Source organism: Hippocampus guttulatus, chromosome 10 (genome assembly GCF_054856545.1).
Source record: "Hippocampus guttulatus isolate MCC_2025c chromosome 10, RoL_Hgut_1.0, whole genome shotgun sequence".
Lineage (NCBI taxonomy): Eukaryota > Metazoa > Chordata > Actinopteri > Syngnathiformes > Syngnathidae > Hippocampus > Hippocampus guttulatus.
In genome coordinates, this window is record NC_141270.1 from 10,823,307 (window position 1) to 10,847,369 (window position 24,063).

Consider the following 24,063-nt stretch of genomic DNA (forward strand, 5'->3'; position numbering starts at 1 on the left):
GCTTGTGCGTTGCGGAAGCACAGTTTGCGGTCTCAACATTTGGACAACTCTGGTTTGTCGGGCGCCCGAAGACTGGCATCAGGAGTGGATATTTTCCCAGTGACTATAGGGACTCATGCTCTGAAATAAATGACTTACTTGATTCCAAGTGACAGATCCACTTCTTTGCTTTGGCAGGCGCAGGAGTGACTTTGTTTGGCGGCGGCGATGGTCGACTCGTTAAAGCGGCCAGTGGGAACAGTAAATTCCGTTTTCACTCGGATTCTGCGAAACAGAAAAACGCAGTTTTTTCGGTGAGTGAGCGCTGCCTCTTTCTATCAAATAATGTTCCTGCACAGGAGAATATGGATGACTGTCACACAAAGTTATAGTTATTCATTGATCAAGCCTTTAAATATATACAGTATATTTTTAACCTTCACCAGACAATTTCACAATTTTTTGCTGGTCACTGTGCCAGTTAGCTGGATTACTAAAGAGGTTTTTCAACCATTTCCATGAAACTGTCAAAAAAAACATGTTTTCAGCATTGCAACATTTGCTTTTGATCCAAATGACAAATGTTAGCCAAAAAGTGATGATTTTTTTTTTTGATGGGGTTCAAGCGGGGTCAGTAGGTGGACATTATAATTAGACATTTACATCAATGCATGTCCTCTCTGGTTTGGAAAAGCCTGGAGAACTGTTGGAAATGCAAGTACCTAACAAATACAATGAGTGAGTGATAGCTTGGCTCGGCTAAGCTAACTGGTAGTTATAGTTTTGAATGTAAGTCATTAAATACATGAAAAAAGACAAATTAGTTACAGGATTGATATTACCTTGTTTCCTGAAAACCATTTTTGGTTTGTGATAGTTCAGCATGGTTCCTCAAGCAGACAGTCAAAAATAAACAAACAAATAAATAAAATGGAAAATTTACATTAACTTGAGAAAGTCTGTCGGTGGAATATTATTTGAAGCTACTTCGAATTGCCGGTTGGTATTTCACACATCTCTCAGTGGAGCGGAACATCAAGCTTGGGTTTAAATGAGAGCGTTGAGTCGTCACCTTCACTTTTATGTATTTGTCTCGCTGCTGTCAGAAATGACAAGATGGTGCTGAGCGCCATTTCCACTGTGATAACTAACACGATCCGTCATCTGTCTGTCTGTGTTTAGGTTATGCACCCTGATGACAGTGAAGACGTGTTTTTCGAGGATGTTCATCTTTTTGAGGTCGTGGTTAGTGTCAGCAGAAACCGTCGGTTTACTGGGTCACACATTGACATCCTCTGGCAGAGCTCACTAAACCAATGTAGCTGGAACTCACTCAAAGCGGTAAAGCAGTAGTCCACTGCCAGAAGCCATCGAAGCAGCGTTTGGTGCGCATGTGCCACATGGACTTTTCCAAAAGTCTCAATCCAAATATTCTCTGCATGCCACGCTGCTTTGAGTGTTGACTTCCCCATTTTCCCCGGACACACGCTATTTTCCTGGCTTGATCTCCTCTACTTATTCCTCCGTTGTGCTATCCAGGGACTGATGGAACTGCACATAGCTGCAGAAAATAAATCCATCAATGCATTTATAGTGCATTGATCCCTTTTTTATCCTGGACTTAAATTATCCTCAGAAGAGGATAGTTCGAGCGTGGTTTTTTTTCTCCTCTCCCTACCCAGCGTTTTCCTTTCTGAATTCTGACTGTAATTTCCCCATTGCGGGACAAATAAAGTGATATCTTATCTTATCTCTTATCTATAGTGACAAAAAAATGTGATTTAAAATTTTTATTTGGTCAAAGTTTTCTCCGGGATTTAAAGTGTGACGTATCAAGTGAAGTAATGAATCCCAACAAGTAGTTACTGGGTTATCATTACATCAACCTCCATCTAACGTCAGTGTATTACCCGGCCGGCCCTTTAGTAGGGACTTAATCATTTAAACTACCTCTTAATACCACCACTATCAAGTCATAACCGTAGAAACCATCCATACTGTACAAAGATGACATGATAACAAGTGTGCCATCTACATCATCTGGAGCAGTTCAGGATCAGTAGTTATCTATATGACTAAACATCAAACATAAATTAAGTACCTGCCAGAGATGGTAATTATTTTGCATTCATGTGTGACGATGGCTACAGATGTCTTTTGCTGATCGAACTTGGCTGTCACAAGCTTTGCTATGCCCAACCAATCAGAGCATGGAAAAATGCATGACATCATTGAGGGCCACCTGTGAGAACAAATTTGAAATATGTTTGGTTGATAAATAAATGAATGAACAAACAAATAAATAAATAAATTTGACCGGTGTACCGGTTATGTTACGACTGGCCAGCAATTCTGTTTGTCAAGGCTGTGGGCAGATCGAATTGACAAGCAACACAAAGAGGCTAACATCTGATTGGATAAAACAAAACAAAACAAAACAAACCAACAAAAAATATCCTACATCGACATTACTGGAAACAGTGTGGCAAAGCAAACAGATTGCTGGGAAGAAATTAATACAATTTCATTGAACATGTACTGTATAAGGATTTAGGTTGTAAATGTAAGTCAGTGCTTTGAATCGTGTTTAGGCCACCAGAGAAGGGGTTGCTGGCCCTGACTGCATTCGTACCTCCATTTTTTATATTGCTTATCCTCATTTTGGTCACTGCCGAGCTGGAACTTCTCCCAGTTGTCTTTTAGGTGCCCCCATGTCTGGTTGCCAGACATTTGCCGGGCACAAGAAGACAAACCACCGCATTCGCACTTATGGGTAATTGAGAATTTCCAATAAACTTAAGAGAAATATCTTTTGAATATGAGCGGAAGCTGTAATATACCCAAAGAAAACCTATAAAAGCACAGGGAGAACATGCACACTCCACGCAGAAAAGCCGCAGCCAAAATTCAAATCCACAAATATGACATCCAAGTGAAATTTGCAAGAGCCCACATTATTGAAAGTATGGCGATGTCAGGGGACATCAAGTTGTGGTTCAACCAAATGACAGTTATTTTGTCAGACGTCCCTGTAAACCAAAAATCTCTTAAAATACGTCAACGTCCAATGGTTTACCGTGGTGGTCAACAAAATATTAAATGATGTACTACTGGCAGCTTGCTGCTGCTGTGGTTAGGATGTCCGTCTCACAGTTCTGATGTTCAGTGTTTGAATCTTGTTTCCAGCTTACTTGTGTAGTCTGCATGTTCTCTCCTCGCTTAAGTTGGTTTTTCTTCAGGTAGTCCCCCCGCCACCCCCACACACATTCTAAATGAGATGTCTAAATTGCTCAGAGATGCTGTATGAATGTTTGTCGGTGACTGGCGACCGGTCCAGCGTGTACGCAGTCTTGTGCCCAAATGTACAATAGAAGTTATGATGCTATAATATGTCAGCAGCGCAATATTTTATTCTTTTAAAGCACATTCACGCAATTATTTCTAATCCAAATTGTGTCTGTCAAAAGTTGAGGCTATCTGACAGGAGGCCATGGTAAAAATGGAACCTGTCACTGACATGGTCGTAAAACATTTTAAGTCAGTGTAGCTCTACATTCATTTGCCTTTAGAGTCACGGGTGACCTGGAGGTTATCCCAGCCGACTTTGAGCGGTGGAATAAATCCTGGAGTGTGTAACGCCAATATCAAACAAAGCAAAAGATTGACTACCTTGAGTTTTTGCCTTAGTTTTATGTAACTAAGATGAAATCCTTATAAAAAAAATCACTTTGAAATGCATTTGAAATTATGTTTTGCATATACTGTAAATTAAAATGTTATGATTGAAATAACAGTCCTAACACAGTGGTGTACAAATGATTTATTTATGAAAAAGAACAATCTGACACAATAAAAACATTGACATTAACATTTTGTGCAAGGGAGTGACAATGCTGCAAATGTATCCTGGAAGAACATAAATTCTACCTCGACAAATAAACCCTTTTAAGAATTGGTTACCATACATGAATATTCATTCAGTTAATGAAACCATTGCACATAATGGCTGTATGTTAAAGCGCTGACTCTTGGCCGTTAATGTGATAATGTCTCATTGTGTAGCACATACCATAATTATGATCCAAAAAATGAAGATGAAAACCAGCCTCAAAAATACACATTTCACTTCCTTTTAAAGAAATGTTACTGTCAAAGTAAACTGCCGCAAAAGTGGTTCAGTTGCATGAACTTTGACAATAATGAGGGCAAATGTAAACACGTGATTCTCTTTTTGGACAATTATGGTTTTCAATGATGCGCTTTGTCAGTGTAAACAAATAAATAATATATACAAACTCCAGAAAAAAAATGCAAAAAATACCCCAAAACAAAACAAGCATAAATAATTTACAAAAGGATTTATAATACAGACTTAGTATAAACATCTTCGGCCTTTGCTAAAATGGCTTTTAAAAATTGTTGCTCACTCAAGTCCACATTCAGGATTAAAAGAAATGATGTTTTGGTTACTGATACTGTTATTGCAACTGTACAGGAGCCAAGAAGAAGAGCCTCAAACAGACCACGGTTTGGGTCACATATTGTATCGGAAAGCACATCGAAAATCTAAGTGGTTGTACAATGAATCCTTTAAAAATGTAGTCATAAGTACATGAGTTATAATGAAATATTCTGCAAAGTTTCTGTCACCCGTCCACTCACGTCCGTCCTCCTGCGCACCCTGCAGTGAGGGGGACGTATACAAACAAGTCACCCGGAAAACGGGAAATCAGAGTCATGGTTCCCTCCTCAGCATGGAGACATGGAAGAGCATGGAAAGTCTCATTTACGTTGAAATGCATTCAGTGACAATATGATGTTTACTTTCCGAGATCCCCCCCCTGCTCGTCATCTTGATTCAGTTATCTGCGAACACACAGAGGAAATTGTGGCTATTACTTGCGTGTTTGTAATCAAGGCGCATGAGAAGCAACACCGCTGAGTGAGAGCTACGCAGTAAAAAGTGCTAAAACAAACGTGCACGTGGCGCACGGGCATCATGAGTGATTGCAAGAAGCCTGCAGGCTTTTCCACACTTCGTCGGACAGAAAGTTGGAAGTCCTTGAAAAACACATAAAAGTACAAACACAGGCGCACACGCACTTACAAGGTCTTCCACAATGCCTCTGGTGCATTGTACACAAAAAAACAAAACAAAAAGCCAACAAGCACAAAACAGCATGACATTATCTTTCAAAAAATTGCCCGGGCCAACAAAACAACACGTAACACACACCGTTTTACCTTGTCAACCTTGTCGGCAACTCCAGCTCATCTGAATAATATCAAAAGACACGTTGAAGGGTTTTAAGACTTTTCTCATAGCACATGAAATAAAATAAGAGCTTTTCTGTGCCTCTGGTTCCCTGCTGCGCCAATGCATCTGAAATATCTAAACTCTGCATACTCAAATATTCACATCTGCCAGTATCGCCAATACAAGGGCAGGATAAACAATTGAAGGATTCTGGCAAGGAAAAGCATTTTTGCATATGCCTGATTTCAAACACAAAATCACTTATTCACTGTGAAATTTGGGAAATGTTGAAACGAGCGTTGTTAATAGGGAGGTGGGGGGTAATTCTTGTATTCACCCCGCTATCTGAATCCGCAACACCGTTTGCTGGATTCTCAGTCAACGCAAGACCAAATTCCAGAATCCTTACGATGATTAGACCCACCATTGGATGAATTATTGTCATTTTGTAGTCTAAAATTTTGTAGCTTTGCCGCTGAGACTTTCTTTGGCATGGACTTGCTATCGCAACATGTTCTTGAATGAACTCATGATCTTTATCTTAAGTATTTGTGTGCTCACGTTGACAAATCTTATTTGGAACCATTTGTCCACACGTGGGAGTATTTTATACTTTGCATGCCATAGAAAATATTGATTCTGAAAAGAAACTCAAGGCTGGGTTTTTGAATAACATCTGTTGGGCTGTTGGCCATTTATGTAGAACACCGCATATGGCAATACATGATGAAGAGTTGGAGATCTTTTTGTAAGTAAACCAAATTTTTCCTTTTGGGTCTTGAGATGAAAGTTCAGGAAATCCTGATCTTGTGCTTTAGCTGTCTGATTTTTCCATATGGCTTCACATGTGCTGTTTAAGTGTATGACTTTCCTTTCAGAAAGTGCACAGCTACGAGTATCTCATTTAAACCCATGCTAGTAAGTGCAAAGCTCAGAACCACAGTAAAGAGTCCAATATTGGTGCGGCACGTTCAACTTATTACAACAGTGTAAGCCCAGCATATACTCTATGAAAAAATTGCACATTCCAGACTTTTCCTGTAGTATATAGCTGATATCAAGAAAGACACACAGCTCTGATTGCTCACACACACTGCCTTGAAATAAACAAAATATATCCCAGAAGACGATGTTGTTAGGGGGTCAGGCTGTGCTCATTACACACAGGAAATGAATGCCTACAAGTTCACGAAAACCACGAACCCGTGAAAATAAAAGTATTAATGGCATTTGCCCATTTAAGGGTGAAATAGAAATGTCAAATGGTTTCTACTAACCTCTGCACTCATACTTGAGGTCCGAGAAGAAGACCAGCTCTTGTGAGAAGACAAACAATCCTAATCTTCCGCCAGCAAACGTCTTGTCATAAATTGGTCCCGAGTCAGCCATGATCTGTTTCCCCTCGTACACAACAACCCTGCAAACGCGGCAAACACATTACACTCTACGTGTCGGTAACCAAGCTCTTTAACTCATTCACTCCCAAAGACGTTTTTAAACGTCTTTTCACACTTGGTCCAGAATTGGCTGGTACTGAATGAGTTAATAGCTTCACACTTCTAATGACACACAAGAGCTGTCCCAAAGAGGTATTAATTTACAGTAATTGTGTAGCAGGAACATTATTTGAATATCAGGATAACAGTTTGCCACGGTGTAGAATTGGAACGCTTCATACTGAGAGGTGCTCCTGATGCTCATTTTAAAATAAATACCACTATTGACAGACTGTACTTGTATGTTTTTATCTAGAGAATAACTTGAAGGGAATATTTTACCTGATGAAACCAGTTTTCGGTCTATGGATGAGGTGCCACCTGTAAGCTGTGTAATCTTTCCAGCCAATATTTTTGGGGTCATGCCACAGAGTGCGCACCTAGGTTAAATTAATAACATGAAAATAAACATTAAAGCTTTTAAAACAAACCCCACAAAATGTTTAAATCGAGCATACCTCTCCAGGAGTGTTGCCTGTGTGCCACAAAGCATTCCTGAGGTGTTCTCCGGTGCCGGTGGTCGAGTTGACCACTTTGAGTGACACGCCGGAGATGCCAAAGGCTTTGGAGGGCTTGTCCTCCCAGTAGGTTTGTGTGATCTGCTTCCACATCACCACATAAAAGCGTGCACTGGACTGGTAGCCAAAAACGAAGCCTGCATAGTCATCGTCCCTGTCCGTGTTCACGTACATCGTGCCGCTGAAGTCCACAGCGCTGAATTCATCAAAGCCTGGCGGTGTGACACAAAAGCATGACCTTTCATACATTATTCTGCTTTGCCAATTGTTATGCTATGCAGCTTGAACGAGTGATGCTCACCTACGGCAATGCCTGGGTCAGAGTTGGCGGTCTGAACAAGCTCTTTGCCCTGGTGCCTCACCACCCAGTTGGGGTCGATTTGAGTGGTTCCCTTCGGGTCCAAGTGGACCATCTGGAACTTCCTGAAGTCTGTGCTACTGATGGCGCTGTTCTCCGGACATACGTCAAGGATATCTGGGATGCTGTCATTGTCAAAGTCGTCCTTGCAGGCATCACCTCTTCCATCACCTGGTAAAGAAAGACACAGATGGGGCTTGAACTGATTCGGACTGGAACTTTGTGTACGGATGGATACAAATGGCATTTGTGGACGGTTCCTTGGCCAGAGGTCTATCTCTACTGTGTGCCAAAGACAAACGGATCCATTTCTGACTTGTACCTAATGACGTGGCCTGTGACTGTAGTTAGTCACATTTTACAAGTCGTTGAAGCTAAAGCAGCCATCTTTTGTCATGCCGTGATAACTATCAGTGATGATATCCAAAGTCCACTTGAGCCAGACAGCAGGCTTGAAGCTCCCAGTGGAAAGGTTGCCGTGAGTCATGAAGGCCGCCGCATGGAAGTAGCTCGCTGCTTTCTGTCATCATGTTTGTTATGGCACACGAGGCTACACTTCTGTCAAATAAACACTATCTGACAAGCTGTGAAGAGAGTGAACGCATCGGTGACCAGGGCCTTCCTCCGCAGCAGTCTGTTTCCAGTTACACGCAGCTGTATAAACTCCAGGTAACCCTGCACAATTTGGGCACAGCAAGCTAATCAAGAGCAAAGCTAAAACAAATAAAAACTTAAAAAGCTGGCGTGTGCCATTTTGGGCTGTTCGCTGAAGTCATGTGGAATGACCGATGCCAAGAGCGAGCGCCACTCTTTCCACCGTCACATTTCATGCACGACATCAGAAAGATTCAATCAGGCGAATTTGAACACCAGATGAGTGAGGGTGGCATCACAGGTGGATTTTTTTTTTTTGTGTGCAGGCATATACGCACGACTATCAGACGTTTGTGCCTGATATGTGCATTTCGACCCAATTGACAACTCGTTTCTTCCAATGATATTCTGAAGATGGATGTCAAAAATCCTACTCTCCCCTTGGAATACCTTCTAATCACCTCAATAAACCTCAAGTATGTCACTGAACACCACAGACTAGTATATAATTAACTAGATCCACATTCACTGAACTGGAAATGCATCGTCATGGACAATCAAAATGTGTAATTAATGTTTCTTTGAATGGAAACTGTAATTCCACTGCGTTTCTTATTCCTCTTGATTTTTGAGGCCAGTTTGTAACCACGTGGCTCTTTGCCATTTTGCATTCAAGATATATTGAACGTCAAAATGAAAAACGAGAGCATTTTTGGGTCTTGTTAAGAGCTTAACTACTGCTCAATAGCTTGTTATCTATACCTTATGACCTGTGTTCTGAAAAAGAGTGACACTGGTGGACAATGCGTTTGACGCATTCCCTTCAGTTGGATACAAAATTTGTAAGTCATTAATCAACTATTTTGTAATTGCGTTGATCATTTTACAAACTTTATGTGTGATGAAAATGATCAAAAGCACCAAAAATTCCTCACCGTCAGAATCCAGCTGGTCTGCGTTGGGGGTCAGTCTGCAATTGTCCTTGTCATCAGGTACACCATCGTTATCATCATCAAAGTCGCATGCGTCTCCTTTGCCGTCTTTGTCGTGGTCAGCCTGGTTGGCGTTGGCCACGTACGGACAGTTGTCCAGGTTGTTCTGATGGCCATCTTCGTCAATATCCTGGTTGTTGTCACACTGGTCTCCCACCAAGTCGTTGTCTAAGTCCATCTGTTGGAATAACACAAAAGATTAGACATCTGGGTACCTGTGGAAACTTTGAGGTGCAGTGTTGTTATACGGTACCTGCAGAGGATTGTGCAGCAGGGGGCAGTTATCACACTGGTCGCCAACTCCATCCATGTCTGTGTCCTTCTGGTCCGTATTGTATACGAGAGGGCAGTTGTCATTTTCATTCAGGATTCCTACAAAAACAAAGGTGGATTCTGGATTAAGAGGACACACAACTGTGGCGTGTTAGTAATTATCACCGTTTGGGAGTTATTTTACCATCTCCATCAATGTCTACAGCACAGGCATCCCCTTCCCCATTGTGGTCCGTGTCAATCTGGTTCGGATTGTGCTCATAAGGACAGTTATCACAGCGGTCACCTACTTCATCCTTGTCAAAGTCAAACTGCCGAGGATTGTAAAGGAGGGCGCAATTGTCCTGAGGTTGAAAAAGTACACGTTAGAGGAATCTGCAGGTCCAGAGAACCAATTCAGGTGTGCAAAAATGTGTAAACAAAACAAAACAAACAAAAAAATCTCACACCCTCTCATCCAGGATTCCATCATTGTCATCATCTTTATCACAAGCGTCTCCTTGGCCATCTTTATCAAAGTCTTCTTGACCAGAGTTGGGCAGGCTGGGGCAGTTGTCCTGAAAAACCCCAAAAAACAAAAGGGGGGAGAGGCTTCTAATTCATGACTGGTTTCCATTGGAAAAAAAACGTAAGTAAGAGGCAATAGAACAACATACACTACCTTCTTGCAATGGTAGGTGGCATTGGCTCCACACACAAGGTTCTGATTGGGCCAGCCATCCAGGTCAGAGTCTTCCCCGCATATGTAGCCATCACCAGCGTAACCAGTGCGACATTCACACTTGTACATTGGATCACTGAAATGGCTGAGGTAAATACAGTCAGCAGATCGATGACAGTTGTGCGTCTTGTCCTTGCAGGGATTCTCTGGCTCGCACACCTGCGTGACAAAAAAAAAATGGGGTTAAGGTTGGAGTGATCGGAGAATATTGTCATCGGCCCATCTGGAAAAAGCATTTCAAAAATAATGTCCGCTCCAAATTGGGGTGGTTAAGCAAGACATTTTAGACAAAGTAGTTCAGTGTTACTGATTTGATAGAATCCCACTTAATGCATCACACATCCCACTGTGGCTCACCACTGCCTCATGAGGTACTCACAGCTGCCACTCATTACCGGCGGACCAAAATATGACTATGCTTTGAAAGCCACTCCATGAGCTGAAAGAGTAGAGAGTGGCAGTGAAAGCAGGCCTTTGATCAAAAACCCTGAAATGGAATCATTCACTGCCAGCGGTGGGACAATTCCAGTATGCCCAAATCAAATAACTGTGCAACTGGGGCATGGCATTATAGACGAGCATCTGCAAAAGCCAACAGAGGGGCAAAAAGTAGCTTCGTCAAAGGCGCTGTGTGTTATGTCTGCGCAAATCATGAGCTTCAAAGATGTTATTATTCAAACCATATATGTTTGATACTCATAGTAAACTAAAATAAACAGATTTGCTGCTGAAACAATGAAAATAGTGTTATGCTGGACCTGCGGTGTCCATCAAAACTAGTTACAGTGTAAATTTTGTTTTGGAGATGTCTTTTGTAATTTGATCTGAATAGATTAAATTCTGCCACTATCGTTTATGATGACAAATGACAGACAACCGTTGTATATCAAATTCAGGCAAGGCCTATCTATGCCTTACCTGCTTGTTCGTCTTTGCCTCTTCCACCCCCATCCCGAAAGGTTGGGTGCCCTTGTAGCGTTTAGGGCAAGGCAGGCAGTGGAACCCTGGATCGGTGTTGACACACCGCTGCAGTCCACCCACGTTAAAGCAGATGTCAGACACCATGTCACACTGAAGGAGGAGGGAATAAAATGTAAAAAAATTAATTTAAAAAAAGGTGATCATGACATGGATCCGTCGTAAACATCCCTCTCGCTGTCAGAGGACAAAATAATATACCTCATTGATATCTTCACAGTGGGTACCATTTCCACGGAAACCAGCTGGGCATGGCCCACATGCCCAGGAGCCATCTGGAGAACTGTTGCAGTCAACTCCCCCAAAGCACGGGTTCGACAGACAGCCATCTGCAATGGATTCACATGGTGAGTTTCAAAATGGATTTAAATCAATGTCATTTCATACTATTAAAAATAATAAGGCATCTTCAAAGTCTGAAAATGTATCCTAACATCTCCACAAAATCATGATCTTAAAAGACAGTATATCAGCTACCACCTAGAGCTTACCAACAGGACAGTCTTTTTTGTTGCAGCTGTCACTGTCGTTGACCTCTCCGATGCACTTCCTGCCGCCGTACTGAGGATGAGGGCTGTTGCATTCACGTTTACGACTTTTGATCCCACCACCGCATGTTGCTGAGCAGGTTGCCCATGGAGACCAAGGCCCCCAACCTCCATCAACTGATAAAACACAAAGATTTTGTGTCAACGCCACAGTAGTAAGCAGTGTTTGCATATTCTCCCAGATTACAAAATCATGCTAATAAATACAGGTCATTTCAAGATTCTGAAAAATCTGGGTTAAAGTGCTTGACTGAACAGATACTTTAAGGGAAAAAAAACAAGGTCCAGTTTCTGGGGAATAGCCAGTGAGTCTGAAGATTTACCACTACAAGAAACATAGCAAGATTGAGGTCAATATTTCTTGTAGGCGGCTAGTCCAAAACACATGTTGTCTTGGGCACGCTGCAAGGCACGACGAAGTAGCGCTGCTGTGATACTCACTCGGACAAGGCTCTGCAGTGCAGAGCTGAGTCTCTCGGCCATTCCCTTCGCAGTCTTTCCCTCCCAGCTGAGGCATGGGGGCATTACAGTGTCGTATCCTGGTGATCTGGCCATCTCCGCAGGTCACCGAGCAGGACGACCATGGTGACCACAAGCTCCATCCTCCATCTTGGCGAACTGAGACATCAGACGCGAGTAGCACAATAGCAAATTATCCTCTCAGATTTCCTCTGAGTAAAACAGAAAAGAAAACAGTCAAATCTGCCAAGGTTTTAAAAAAGAAAACAGCAACCAAGTTGTCTACAAGTAAATATTATGTGATGTTGGAGGCCATGGCCCACTTTCAAAGATGCTCCAGATTCTTGCGCCAGTGTTTAGATCACGCTGTGTAAGCTGTCAACCAGTGGTGAGACTGATTCAGACACTCACACAGATGCTTTGGAATGGTAGCCTCAACCAATGATGGGAGAATCCCTCAATCCATCAAGAAGCCAATACAGTATGTTCATTTTATCCAACAATATGTAGCGAAAATCCCCAAACTCATATTTTACAGAAAGTGTCTCGAGTCATTAATATTGCACGACAGCCAAAAGTGAGTAAGTCAGTGAGGGTTATTTGGAAATAACTTCTACTGGGCACACAGTCCAACCTCAATCAGATTCAACACACTTTGGAATGTTGCGCCTTAGGAGGTCTTGTTGGTGGTCTCTGGAGGTAATCCCCCCCCCCCCCCCAAAATTAGAGCACATCTCATCACTCCCATCAAAACAACAATAGATCGTAAAGATGAGTCACATTCTCACCACGACTGTCACATTTTCTTGGGCTGCACTTGCGAGTCTGTATCGAAGGTCCTGTGCAGGGGTTACTGGTTGCATCACATGACCTTCCCCTCTGTTGAGTTCCTGTCCCGCAGGTGACTGTGCACTCTGTCCACTCGGACCATGGGGACCAGCCATGCTCACTGCCCTTTGCTAGACAAAATTAAAAATACAAAGATATATATATATATATATTTAAAAACAGCTGTTTCAATTGACCTACACGCATGTATTGACTTTTTTCTTGTGATGCATGCATCTATGAAACGTGTGCAGTCTATGTTAAAAGTTCAGAATCAGAAACTATTGTCTCTCAAGGGGAAATTAATGTTGCAGCAGGAGCACACAGAGGACAAGGCACACAATGTCACAACAACATGACAGGACATTATTTTAAATTAGGTACAACCCAATCTCAATAAAAAAAACAACAAATTAAAAGGAAACATCATACTTGTAGACATGATTGTTAACACATGTTCTGTTTGTTAGCAATCACGGGAACAAGTATGATGGTTCCCTCTTTTTGCTGTTTTTTTATTGAGTCTGGGTTGTCGGTATTTTTTTTAAGTTATATTTTAGCTCATATATTTGTCAGGCTATAATACTAAATGGAAAGAAAAATAAAGTAAATTAAAGTCTGGTTACACTGTGTAACAATCAAGCGTGGTGTAAAATTTTGAAGATAATACAGTGGCAGAAAGCTTGCAACTACAAGCTATCACAGTCATGATAAAATTGTACAGAATAATAATTTATGGGTGTTAACTATTTGCGTTACTATCAAGTTGAGACAATAACAGTTTGCATTGTTAGTAAATAATGAAATCGATGTGATAAAACATTTAAAAAATAATTTCTTAAGTAAAACATCAATTCTGCATGCCGGCAAACCGAGTGGAATTGAATACGTATGGCAATGTTGGTATGCAGAAAGAGGCTTGAGGCCAATAGTTGCTGTTAAGGACTTACGCAGACACACAGGACAACACTCGCCATCAACGAATGTAGGGCTGGCACAGGCCACTGCGGGGCAGGTAATTTGGTGACACACTACCTTGGACTCCTGTCGTCAAGGGAAAATACGCTCAATGCACAATCAGGACAATTGAAATTAATAGTGATTTTGTATAACTTGTCATGTCAAAAAAACTTCCCTCCCATTAATTTTGTGGTGGAGTGTGGATTCAAAATATTTTGGATAGCGATGTGGGGGTTGTGTTTGTATTTGGACCTCACAGAGGCAGTCATTCTCATATTTCCAGAAAAATAACCCAGAGTGCTTGATTTTTCAAATCAGTGTGTACTACACTCTGGTGGAATGGAGTTGTTTCATTTGCGTCAGCTCTACCTGGCAGGTACATTTGGTACAGCTGTCTACAACCCAGTCTTCCTTGTCGTCGAACAGTCGGCCATCCTGCCAGCACATGTTCTTCTCCTTGGTGTTCTTCATTTTCCCGAGAGCCTCCTTCATGACGGTGTTCTCCTCCGTCTGACGTCCAACAAGCACAGAAAGGTTTGAATTTAGAGATGTTACAATCTTGCTAATATAACAGCTTCCTGTCTTTCAGTCAGGTAGGCACCTGCAGCTATGCTAAGCAGTGGATAATAATCGAGCACAAGTAACAAACAATTCTTGCACCGCAAAAAAAAACCCAACATTCAAAGTGGAAACATATTTAGAGAGAATTCCATCAATCACCTCTTGCTTTGAGGTACCATAGGCTCAAAGTAAATGTAAATAGACCACAAAGAGGAATGATTGATGAGAAAATGTGAATACTTGTAAATGTGGTTCCAATTACTATAAACATCAAAATGTGAAATAGTTCTGAAACTTTCTTAGTAACCTACGACCCAATTGTAGAGCAGTAAAGTCTGTGGCTGGACTCCTGCACACTTGGCAAGTGTCAGTCGATAAACTGCTGCCAAAATTTTGTGTCTGTGTGCTGAAGAAGGGAGGCAGAAATGTGCGGCGTTAGAATCTAAGACACCACTCGGTCTGGAAGAGCCTCAGGGACCCTTTCTCATCTCGGCCATTTTTTTCCAAGCTTCATGCCCAGACTCTCTTATTGCTGGGAGGCTCCCAGAGGAAACACATGGGCTGTTCAAACACAGCCAGACATTAGACGGGACCCCAACGCCGCCAGGGGAACACTTCCTATATCCACATGTAGCATGTCATAAAAATCTGTCTGATGAACAATAAATGCCACACAACACAGGACTCATCGGCTGAGCTACCTCTAGTAGCTATAAACAGCCCTGCGGTCACTTGCTCTTTGCTTTTAGACTAATTTGCGTTACCTCATAACCTCTAACCCTCTAAAATGACAGGACAATGCCCTCTTCTAGTTGACTCCGAAACATCTTCCTCCACTCGATGAATACTCATCCAGAAATCTGGCAACCACATTCCATGCTTTGCGACTTACCACTTTTTGCAAGCCGTCAATGAGGTTACTGACAACCACCCGGAGGCCATTGAGCTCCTGAAACATGGTGCTCAGCTCCTCGCAGGAACGGTCGCACATCTCAGAGCCCACGTCATCTCTCTTCTGGCCAATGACGTTGGTGGTGATGGACGGACTCACGTCCAAGATTTCTGCACTCTCGCTCACAATATTGGCATCATCTAGAAGAGGCATCAGAGGAATGGAAAACAGAAGTAAAATGATCAGGCAGCGCAGGGATTTCCCAGTTCTTCTAGGCCAAGCACGACAATATGAGGATTATAGTGTTTATTGTGTTCCCAAAAACAGATGCTCCGTCAGCAGTGAAAGAGATGGTTATTCTTTCCACGGTTAGCTGAGGGGGAGAGTGGGGATGTGGGCAGGGGTAAAGGGAGTGAGCCGAAATGTGGGTCTTCTCCTCCGTGATGAGAAAACCCTATCTGTCATAAATCTCCACCACCCTTCGGATAAGTGGGCATACATAATGCGAACTGACCACACAGATAAATTTACACAGGAGCTGGCTATTCTGATGTACTCGTGACATCACGAAGCAAAAACAATATAATTTACATGTAACAGTAATCGCTCTCCTTTTTTGAGGGCTCTCTAGCAACATTTCCAGCTAGCTGGTTTGCCATTACATTGTATGTCAAATGGTAAAATCTATATTCTGTCAGCCAAGTCAATAGCGATATGACATCAATCTAATACAGTGTAAGCCATCAATTAGACAGGAAAAGACACTTTGTAATCACTACAATCCCCTGTATTGTCTGCGTTTCTTGAAACGATACATGGTAGAGTACATTGTGATTGTGTATTTCGACTATCGGTGGCCTTTCCAACTTTTGACCTAAGAAGGGTGTAAAAATACTGCATGCTGCCAACAAAACGTATCCGAGCCATACTTCTCTGATCCATCCATCCAAAGAAATGAGAAACTGTTGCGAGTAGCTCGCCGTGATCTCAGTAGCACAAAGTAGAAAGACCACGGATGCCATACATGCAGACAGTATGACATCTTTACAGCGCAATAAGCCACATGACATTTTAAGCTTCTGTTTCCAACCAGTTCAGGATTGTTTTTCTTCCTGAAGCCACAAAATGGGGAATTATGACATGATGACTTAAGTTAATGCTTGACAGAGAAAGGAGAAGTTTGGACCAAACATTATAAATTGGCAAAGATTGATGGCAGACCAGGGCACTCTAAATCAACAAGCCACCCAAAATTGCCCGACAACAAACAGACTCAAGATAAAAGTTGTCTTGTCTTTCCTTCGTGGTCTGCTGGAATCATTCAAACCTCGGGAGGGCTTCATGCTGCGTGTGCATGACTAGTATGAAAGGATTTACACACCATTCACTCCCTGAGACACACACACTGCCTTTCCCCCCCCCCCCCCCCCCAAAAGCCAAATATGATTAGCTTCTCACCCTTTTTCTTCTCAGCTTGTGTACGACAGACATTTTTAAGACAAATGCTGGAATGTTAACTTTGCTTGTGGCAAGTGTCAGACATAGCGCATTTCATATGGATTTACTTTGTCCCACTGTATCCAGATCAGGTGACTGGAAACATGATTAGATACATGTTAAGTTGTTTTGAGCACGACTAAGGATCAGCAGTTTCAATTTCTCACGAGAGCATTGATTGAGTTGAGAAACGCAGCCTAATTAGCCAATGCTGTGACTTCTCTGAGTGTGCGTGCCTCTGTGCAGCTGCATGTCGAGGCTGACTCCGCAGTGTGGTATTCACTTTCCCTTTCGTATTTTCTTTCCCAGGGCTTTTCTTGAAGTCCTGCGCAGTGGAAATAATTGCATGTGCGTGCATTTTTTTGCGGTCCACACCACCTCACCACCTTCAGGCCACTAACTATGTTTTTTTTTTTCCCTCAGCGGTACAGCTGAGAAATCTTGCCATACATCTGATCTGCAATTCCTTTGACCCACTTTAAAAACAAAGTTAAAATTGTGAGTCAGCTGAGCGCACGCAGGCAAACTTTTGGTGTGGGAAGTTAGTGCGGTTCTGATCTGACTGCACATTCGCACGTGAAAGACTGGTCCACATCTGCAAATATAATTAGATTTGACACAACCTTTTTGGCTTCTCAAGGTCACACAAATAGAAACCCCTCTGGGTGAACACATTGGGGAACTCTTTGGCCGCTGGCTGCTGCTTTAAGCACCAAAGGACATAGTGTACAGTAATTTAAGCATGTTAGTTAAAAAAAAAGTGAAGGAGGAGTAATACTTTTTACCTTGTTTGGAAACTTCACAGTCTCGACTCAGCAGGACATCCTCGATTGTGGTATCAAAGATGAAACGCACATTCTGCAGGAGACCCTGTTTGGTAACACAAAATGATCACTATCCGATCATGTCTACATCTGTCTGCAGCATGCATCTATCGATCTTTCTATCAACATGTTTTAATCATTGCACAGTGAGCAACAAGCTTCTACAGGTCACGGTCAAGAAAGTCAAATTTGAAACTTTTAAGGCCACTTTGTCCAAATTCAAAATGTCAAAACTTGAGCAGGATTCAGTGCGTATAATGAATATCTTCAGTTGCAAGATTTTTAAGGATCGGTGGACACACTGTTCTGTCAGTCACTTGCTTTGTAACAATCATCCTATAATGTTACTCTTGATCTAGAATTTAATGTTGATATTTACCTTTTTTTTCTTTTCCGTGTCTTTGTTCAGCTGTTTGTTCACGCGCAACGGTGGATTTGTGTATTTTTGGTGGACCAGTTTATTTTTGTATTGTGCTCAGTAAAATAATATAGATAGATAGATAGATAGATAGATAGATATAAATAAAATATTGAAATAATGCCCGCACTTTTCAGGGGTTTGAAAATTTACACAGCATCGGGTGAATATGTGAGTCACAAAATGTTACATTTTCATGTTATTTTTTAAAATTAAATGTTGACTTTGCATGCAAAGCATTGAAACCGCCACCTTCAAATTCATACACACAGACACACGCAGAGAAGCAACAGAGGGAGAGGGAAGCTCAAATGTGAGATGTTTGTGGCTTCAGCAATTTGCTCAAGGGCACTTCAACAGCATGATTTGAACCTTCAAACTTCTGACACAATAGAGCCAAGTCCTCATGGGTTGAGCTACTGACAACCCTGAAGTTCTGGGGAGGGGGTCACGAAGAGCAGAACAGGCATTGTTTAATTTGTACAAGCCCCCTCTTCCCTGCTTTTATCCACGCTTGCATGTATTAAACAAACAATGGCTTCATTCTTGCAGTCTCCCTCGACACACACATTCATTCACTCGTCGGTACATGGAAAGTTGCAATTTAGCGTCTAAATGTGGAACAATGAGTTGCTCTGGAATGTACAAACTGTTGGTTCAAAGAAGTTAACCCATAATTGAAAATCGAAAGAGCAAAGTCTTACCCAGCACCAGTGCACGGGGTGCCTAACTCACCCTGAAGTGGTTCTCTCGGATGGTCCCTTTGGCCACATACATGCGGCTGCCCTCAGCCTGCAGGTTTTCGTAGAAAGGCTCATCCAGGATGACGCTGTCCACCAGGCTGCAACCCACGTACAGGTTGGCGTTCTCTCCGTGGACTTGCAGCGTTAGGTTCTTCCACTGGGAGTCGGACAAGTCCACGTCCTCGAACGAAACGATGTTCTGGGCTCCTTCCAGCCAGTAGACCAGGTCCAGGGAGTTGGCACGTCCGTTGGACACGATCTCAAACTGGCGCCGGCCGTCGGCGTCCTCGAAGCCCAGCAGGGTGCCCCGGGAGCTGCGATCCTGACGGATGCTGGCCACGAAAACGAAGCCTTCGTTGTTTTTGATCTGGCGCACTATTTGCCCGAGGATGGCGGGCTTCACCGGGGGCAGGTGGTCGAAACGGATGAACCGGTACGCGGGGGAATCGGAGTTTTGGCCTCGGAACTGTTTGGCCCCCAGTGTCCTGCGGCTGATATGACTAACTTCGAACAAGTCGAAGGAGCTGTCGTCATCCTGCTCGTCATCTACAAATTTAACACACAGTTAGAATTAAAATGTTCGACTTTTAGCGCGATACTTCATTATAGTAATTTAATTACCTTGAGCGAGCGCGTGGAGGAAGAGGAGCGATAACGGTAGCAAGTATCTGAGTATCATATTGCCTTGGAACACAACAGAAATAGCCTTATTCCTTTCGCCGGTTTTAAAAATATCAGTTAAATGAGATTTTCCTTTTTAAATCAATGCAATAAAATTGTCTTTTGACAAGCACTGATCTTTTATGAATTATTTAACATCCACACGTTGTCTTGTAAAAGCACTACAACTTACCTAAAAATGTCTTAATCCAGTATTAACTTTGACAAGTGAAGGCAACGAGTTTAGACGATATGACAAAGCGGCGCCCAGTACCGGAGGAGGAGAATCCCACTCGGAGTGACTGCATCCACCAACTGGAGGTCGGAGCCACTCCTCCCGCCTCTTATAGCGGGCCCTCTGTGTGTGTGTGTGTGTGGGGGGGGGGGGGGGGGGACAATCAAATCGTGCCGCCGTGACCCGCTTGTGATGGGCTACTAGTAGCCACAGTTACATAATTACATTCCGTCATTTGCTTCACGCACATAAACAGGCTGGCACTGATGCCTTCCCCATGCCCATCCTCCTCTGGGGACTCACTCACTCATCATTCACTTGACTTTTATAAGGAAAAAATGTTTCAGTACATGTGTACTTTCTGATCAATGTTGCATTAAAATTAGGCGGATTTGATGTTGACTGATCTGTTCATATCAATTGACCCCTATTACCAATTTCGTCAATTAAATTGACGAAATTTGTAAAAGTCAAAGTGTATACATACAATTGTTTGTCAGTATTTCCCAATTTTTTTCTGGGTCACCACCCATGAACCTTCATGTCATACGAGGCTGCACGATATTGGATTAAAAAAAACGTGATATGACCGTTGAATATTGAGCTATTGATATTGTTGCAAATCTGCGATATTTAGCATGTACATAAAGAAATGACATTTTTATTATCAAAGGAAGGAAATAAAAATAATTTTCATGCAGCAAAATAAGTAGATACTGTTCTGTTAGTGGATGGTGATGCACATTTAAGGTTGGATCTGATTGGTCCGACTCCGAGTCAGATAAAAGCTTACAATTCCATTTAAGAACCCTATTGCGCATCTTTGCCATACGCATTGGCCTCAAGGTTGGACCCTTATCGCGATGACAATATTTTTTCAATGTATTGTGCAACCCCACCATGAGTATCCCCTCACTCACATAGCACTAACTTATTAAATGAAAATCTTTTATTATTATTATTATATTAACGGTGATGACGGAACAGATTCCGAGACGCAAGCTATTCCCCATCCATGTGTTATTTGAGAAAATTGTTGGATGTTGCCAATGACAGTTATGATTCATGGCAAATGTGTCGTGGCTCCATAAAAGCTAGCAGTGAATATTGGACAAGAATACAAACATTGCTTTTCATGAAGAAGAACATGGCATCTTTGATGAGCGTGCACTTGAAGATGTTTCATCTCAACAATCTATTCGAAGCCCATAAATCCCCCCAAAACATCGCTTGCTATGTCTGCAATGTGCGGCTAGACAAAAGAAAAAAAAAAGATTTGATACAATAGATACTTTGGATGTTTCCACTTTGCTCGCAAGCAGCACCTTGCATCTGGAGATCGTCAGGGTTTTGCCAAGGCTTCCCTCTGTGGTGTCAGACAAAGAAAAGCTGATGTTGCATCTCATTCTTGGAGCCCTGCAGATGGGCTACAAGGCCTGGACATGGATCTACAAGATGGGTTACGTCTCAAGAGCGGCGAACGCCACTGCCAATGTACATTCCATTTCAGGAACAAAAGAAAGTACAGACAGTTTCTTATTTGTCTTTGAACAAGTTGGATTGACTACAGTGACACAAATTCAAAGCAGTAGTGAATAATTAAATGTGGAAGAATAGAATTTGGTTCTTGCAGGATGAAAAACATTCCACAACAAGGGAGAAAGGGGATGTGAAGAATAAAAAGTGGTATCAAAACGGTCAGTTATACTTCAAAAATCTGAAGGCGGCATGGTGACCTAGTGGTTGGCACTTAGGTGTCGGTTCGGGGTTCGAAGCTTGCTTGTGTAGATTTTCTTATGTGCTTCCTACATCCCAAAAATTGCATGTCAGGTTAACTGATGGTTGAAAATGTCCCATTTCGGTCCGGGCTGTACTGGAACTCTCGCCTAAGCCAAGGTCAGCCGAAATACTCTGTATATTTCCCCCGTGCATTCGAAAATAGATGGATTCATCATAACACCAAGAATGCTTGACGCGAGAATACACAGTCACAGGACACTTAATTCGGCACACTTGAACATTTAATATTTGCATAATACATCCTGCTATCAAAATGCTCACACTCCATTTTGAATGACATCACCGGGGAGCTCTTCATTTTACCCTCTTTTTAATAGTCTTTGGGATCACTATGACTGTGCTTAAAGTTCACTTCATTTTCTTTCTTAATTATTCTGTTGAGCGGCACAGGTGAGCTGCAGCCTTTCCCAGTTGACACCACCAAGAATAGAATGATAATGTGTTTGAGAGGAACGTGATTTCATCTGTGCTGTATGTTGCACATGTAGCACATTTGACAATAAAGTTGACTTGAACTTGAACTTGAATAAATGTGAAATAGTCACAAATCTTCAACATTTCTGTAAAGACCCCAAGTCACATTATTAGGATTTCATAGAAAATATGATAAAAATTGTTGATTAAACCTAAACCAAATAATAAAATACTTTCCAATACTTTTCATCACTGTTCCCATAGGATCATTTAGCAAAAATTGACTGTAAGCCACCAAGAATATATCAACAGGCACAAGCTCAAAGCGGTGTCACTGAGGTTGATAAACAACTGCAGACTCCATGTGTCTTCTCCAAAATGTGACCTCACCATTGAGGGTTTTTAAGTGTTTTTAGCCTTAAAAAAAAAACATCAACACACACACAGAACATTTTGGTTTGACGAAAGAACATACGTCTGGCTCCTGAGAGATTTGAAATACTGCAAGCAGGTGAGAGAAACACACGTGTGACGTGAGAGTCAAAAATACAATTGTTTGGGGAATTAAAGGAATCGTTTATGTCATGATTTACTTCAAACAGGCTTTGAGTAAGGATCCTGCCAAAAAACTGAGCAATACCAATGAACCACATTTGGCTTAAATGGCTGGCATGAAAAAAATATTCTTGCACAATCTTCCAAATGGATTTTCGGCCCTTTGTGCATTCAAAGTCAAATGTTAAATACGTAAACATGAAGAAAAGCCGTCATCAATGTGAAGACCTCAGTCATCGAAGCTAAGAGAAATTGTTTTTCAGGTCATGTGTGACCTGATCAAGCATAATCATATTGGTCCTTAAGTAATTACTGTTTCTTGGTATGTAAACTCAAACAGACCTCCATCATAATGTTTTAAGATAAGAAAAAGATAAGAAAACCTTTATTAGTCTCGCAATGGAGAAATTCCCAATTCACAGCAGCAAAGTTATGAAAGGAAGAAGTAGAACAACAAAATATAGGAGCTGCTGGAAAGGCAGCCACTCTTAGTGGAAACTGATCAACATTGATGCCAAGAGTAAATATTTGTTATACATACAAGTGAAAAAAAGGAAAAATATGTGCCTGAGAGGTGTGATTCTTAACATTAAGGACTTTTTGTTGGTAATCTTGGAGATGTGCGCCAGCTAGCGCGTTTGAAAATTTGTGGTTTGACTGTTGTGGGTGTGAACACAGCCAACTCCACTCACCGCAAATCAAAGCGTCTCTTCTCATTCCGATTAAATGTGGTGCGCTCGCATTGTGCACGGAGATATTACTGTCACAACATTCTCACAGTGTACCTTTTGCCAGTGTGACAAGAAAGAAGAGCACCTAAAAATTTTAGACTTGACATCAACTGGGTTGTGAGAGATGGAGCCGATTGTAACTGACTGGGTAAGAGGTGGGGTCAAACTTCATTGAGAAACATGATACAGCAATGTCTTATCCCTCTCTCACATTTGCAACTGTCGATTGAGGAATTTGCAGGAAGCAACTTCTTGTCATAGTCACCTTGTAGAGCTGTTCCAAAAACATATACAGGTATTACTGTACATGTAAAAAATAAAATGTGTTTACATCGAGTTTATGTGGAAGATTACAGCGGAGCAATCACCATTTCATTTCTTCTGCTCCCCCCAATTGCATTTTCATTTGTGAGATGCAATCATCCCTTAATGACTTCCAGACTTCACATTTTCTTGCTTATGCTGATGGGCTGTACGGATTTTCTGTAAGGCAGAGTAGTGAGACAAATGGTACAAGTTTGTAAGAGCTTACCAACATGTAGATGTGTGGTCTCTTTGTACACATGAAATCCGGAAAAGAACTTTCATCAACAATTATGATGATACGTGTGGACGAGACAAGACTGTACCCTGATGTGTACAATCTGAGTGTGAAGAAAATAAAGAGTGGTGATCTCCTTATGCAGCAGAGGAAGAGGAGGTGGATGAAAAGGAGGAGGAGCTTTGGCCTTGGGTCCCTGGGCACAGGAGGTGCTGCAGTCTAGCCGACGCT

At 42.0% G+C, this 24,063-nt stretch overlaps 1 protein-coding gene across 3 annotated transcripts; it reads right to left on the minus strand.

Annotated features, from left to right (window-relative positions):
* Nucleotides 1-3,784: 3,784 nt before the first annotated feature.
* Nucleotides 3,785-19,856, minus strand: thbs2a (thrombospondin 2a). Of its 3 annotated transcripts, XM_086122349.1 has the most exons (23): nt 19,750-19,856; nt 19,518-19,580; nt 18,889-19,442; nt 17,697-17,781; nt 15,415-15,614; nt 14,331-14,471; nt 13,952-14,045; nt 12,962-13,132; nt 12,156-12,332; nt 11,658-11,831; nt 11,368-11,495; nt 11,107-11,259; nt 10,129-10,347; nt 9,917-10,024; nt 9,652-9,811; nt 9,448-9,566; nt 9,138-9,372; nt 7,552-7,779; nt 7,191-7,462; nt 7,015-7,112; nt 6,514-6,653; nt 5,224-5,254; nt 3,785-4,845 (listed from the first exon to the last, which is right to left on the minus strand). In XM_086122349.1, the coding sequence occupies exons 2-23, from the start codon at nt 19,573-19,575 to the stop codon at nt 4,842-4,844; spliced, it is 3,549 nt and encodes a 1,182-aa protein (XP_085978475.1). In that variant the 5' UTR covers nt 19,576-19,580; nt 19,750-19,856; the 3' UTR covers nt 3,785-4,841. The 3 variants fall into 3 exon arrangements, with proteins under 3 accessions (XP_085978475.1, XP_085978477.1, XP_085978476.1); XM_086122351.1 differs by lacking the exon at nt 5,224-5,254; XM_086122350.1 differs by lacking the exon at nt 3,785-4,845 and having other exon boundaries at nt 5,220-5,254.
* Between the last annotated feature and the right edge of the window lie 4,207 nt (nt 19,857-24,063).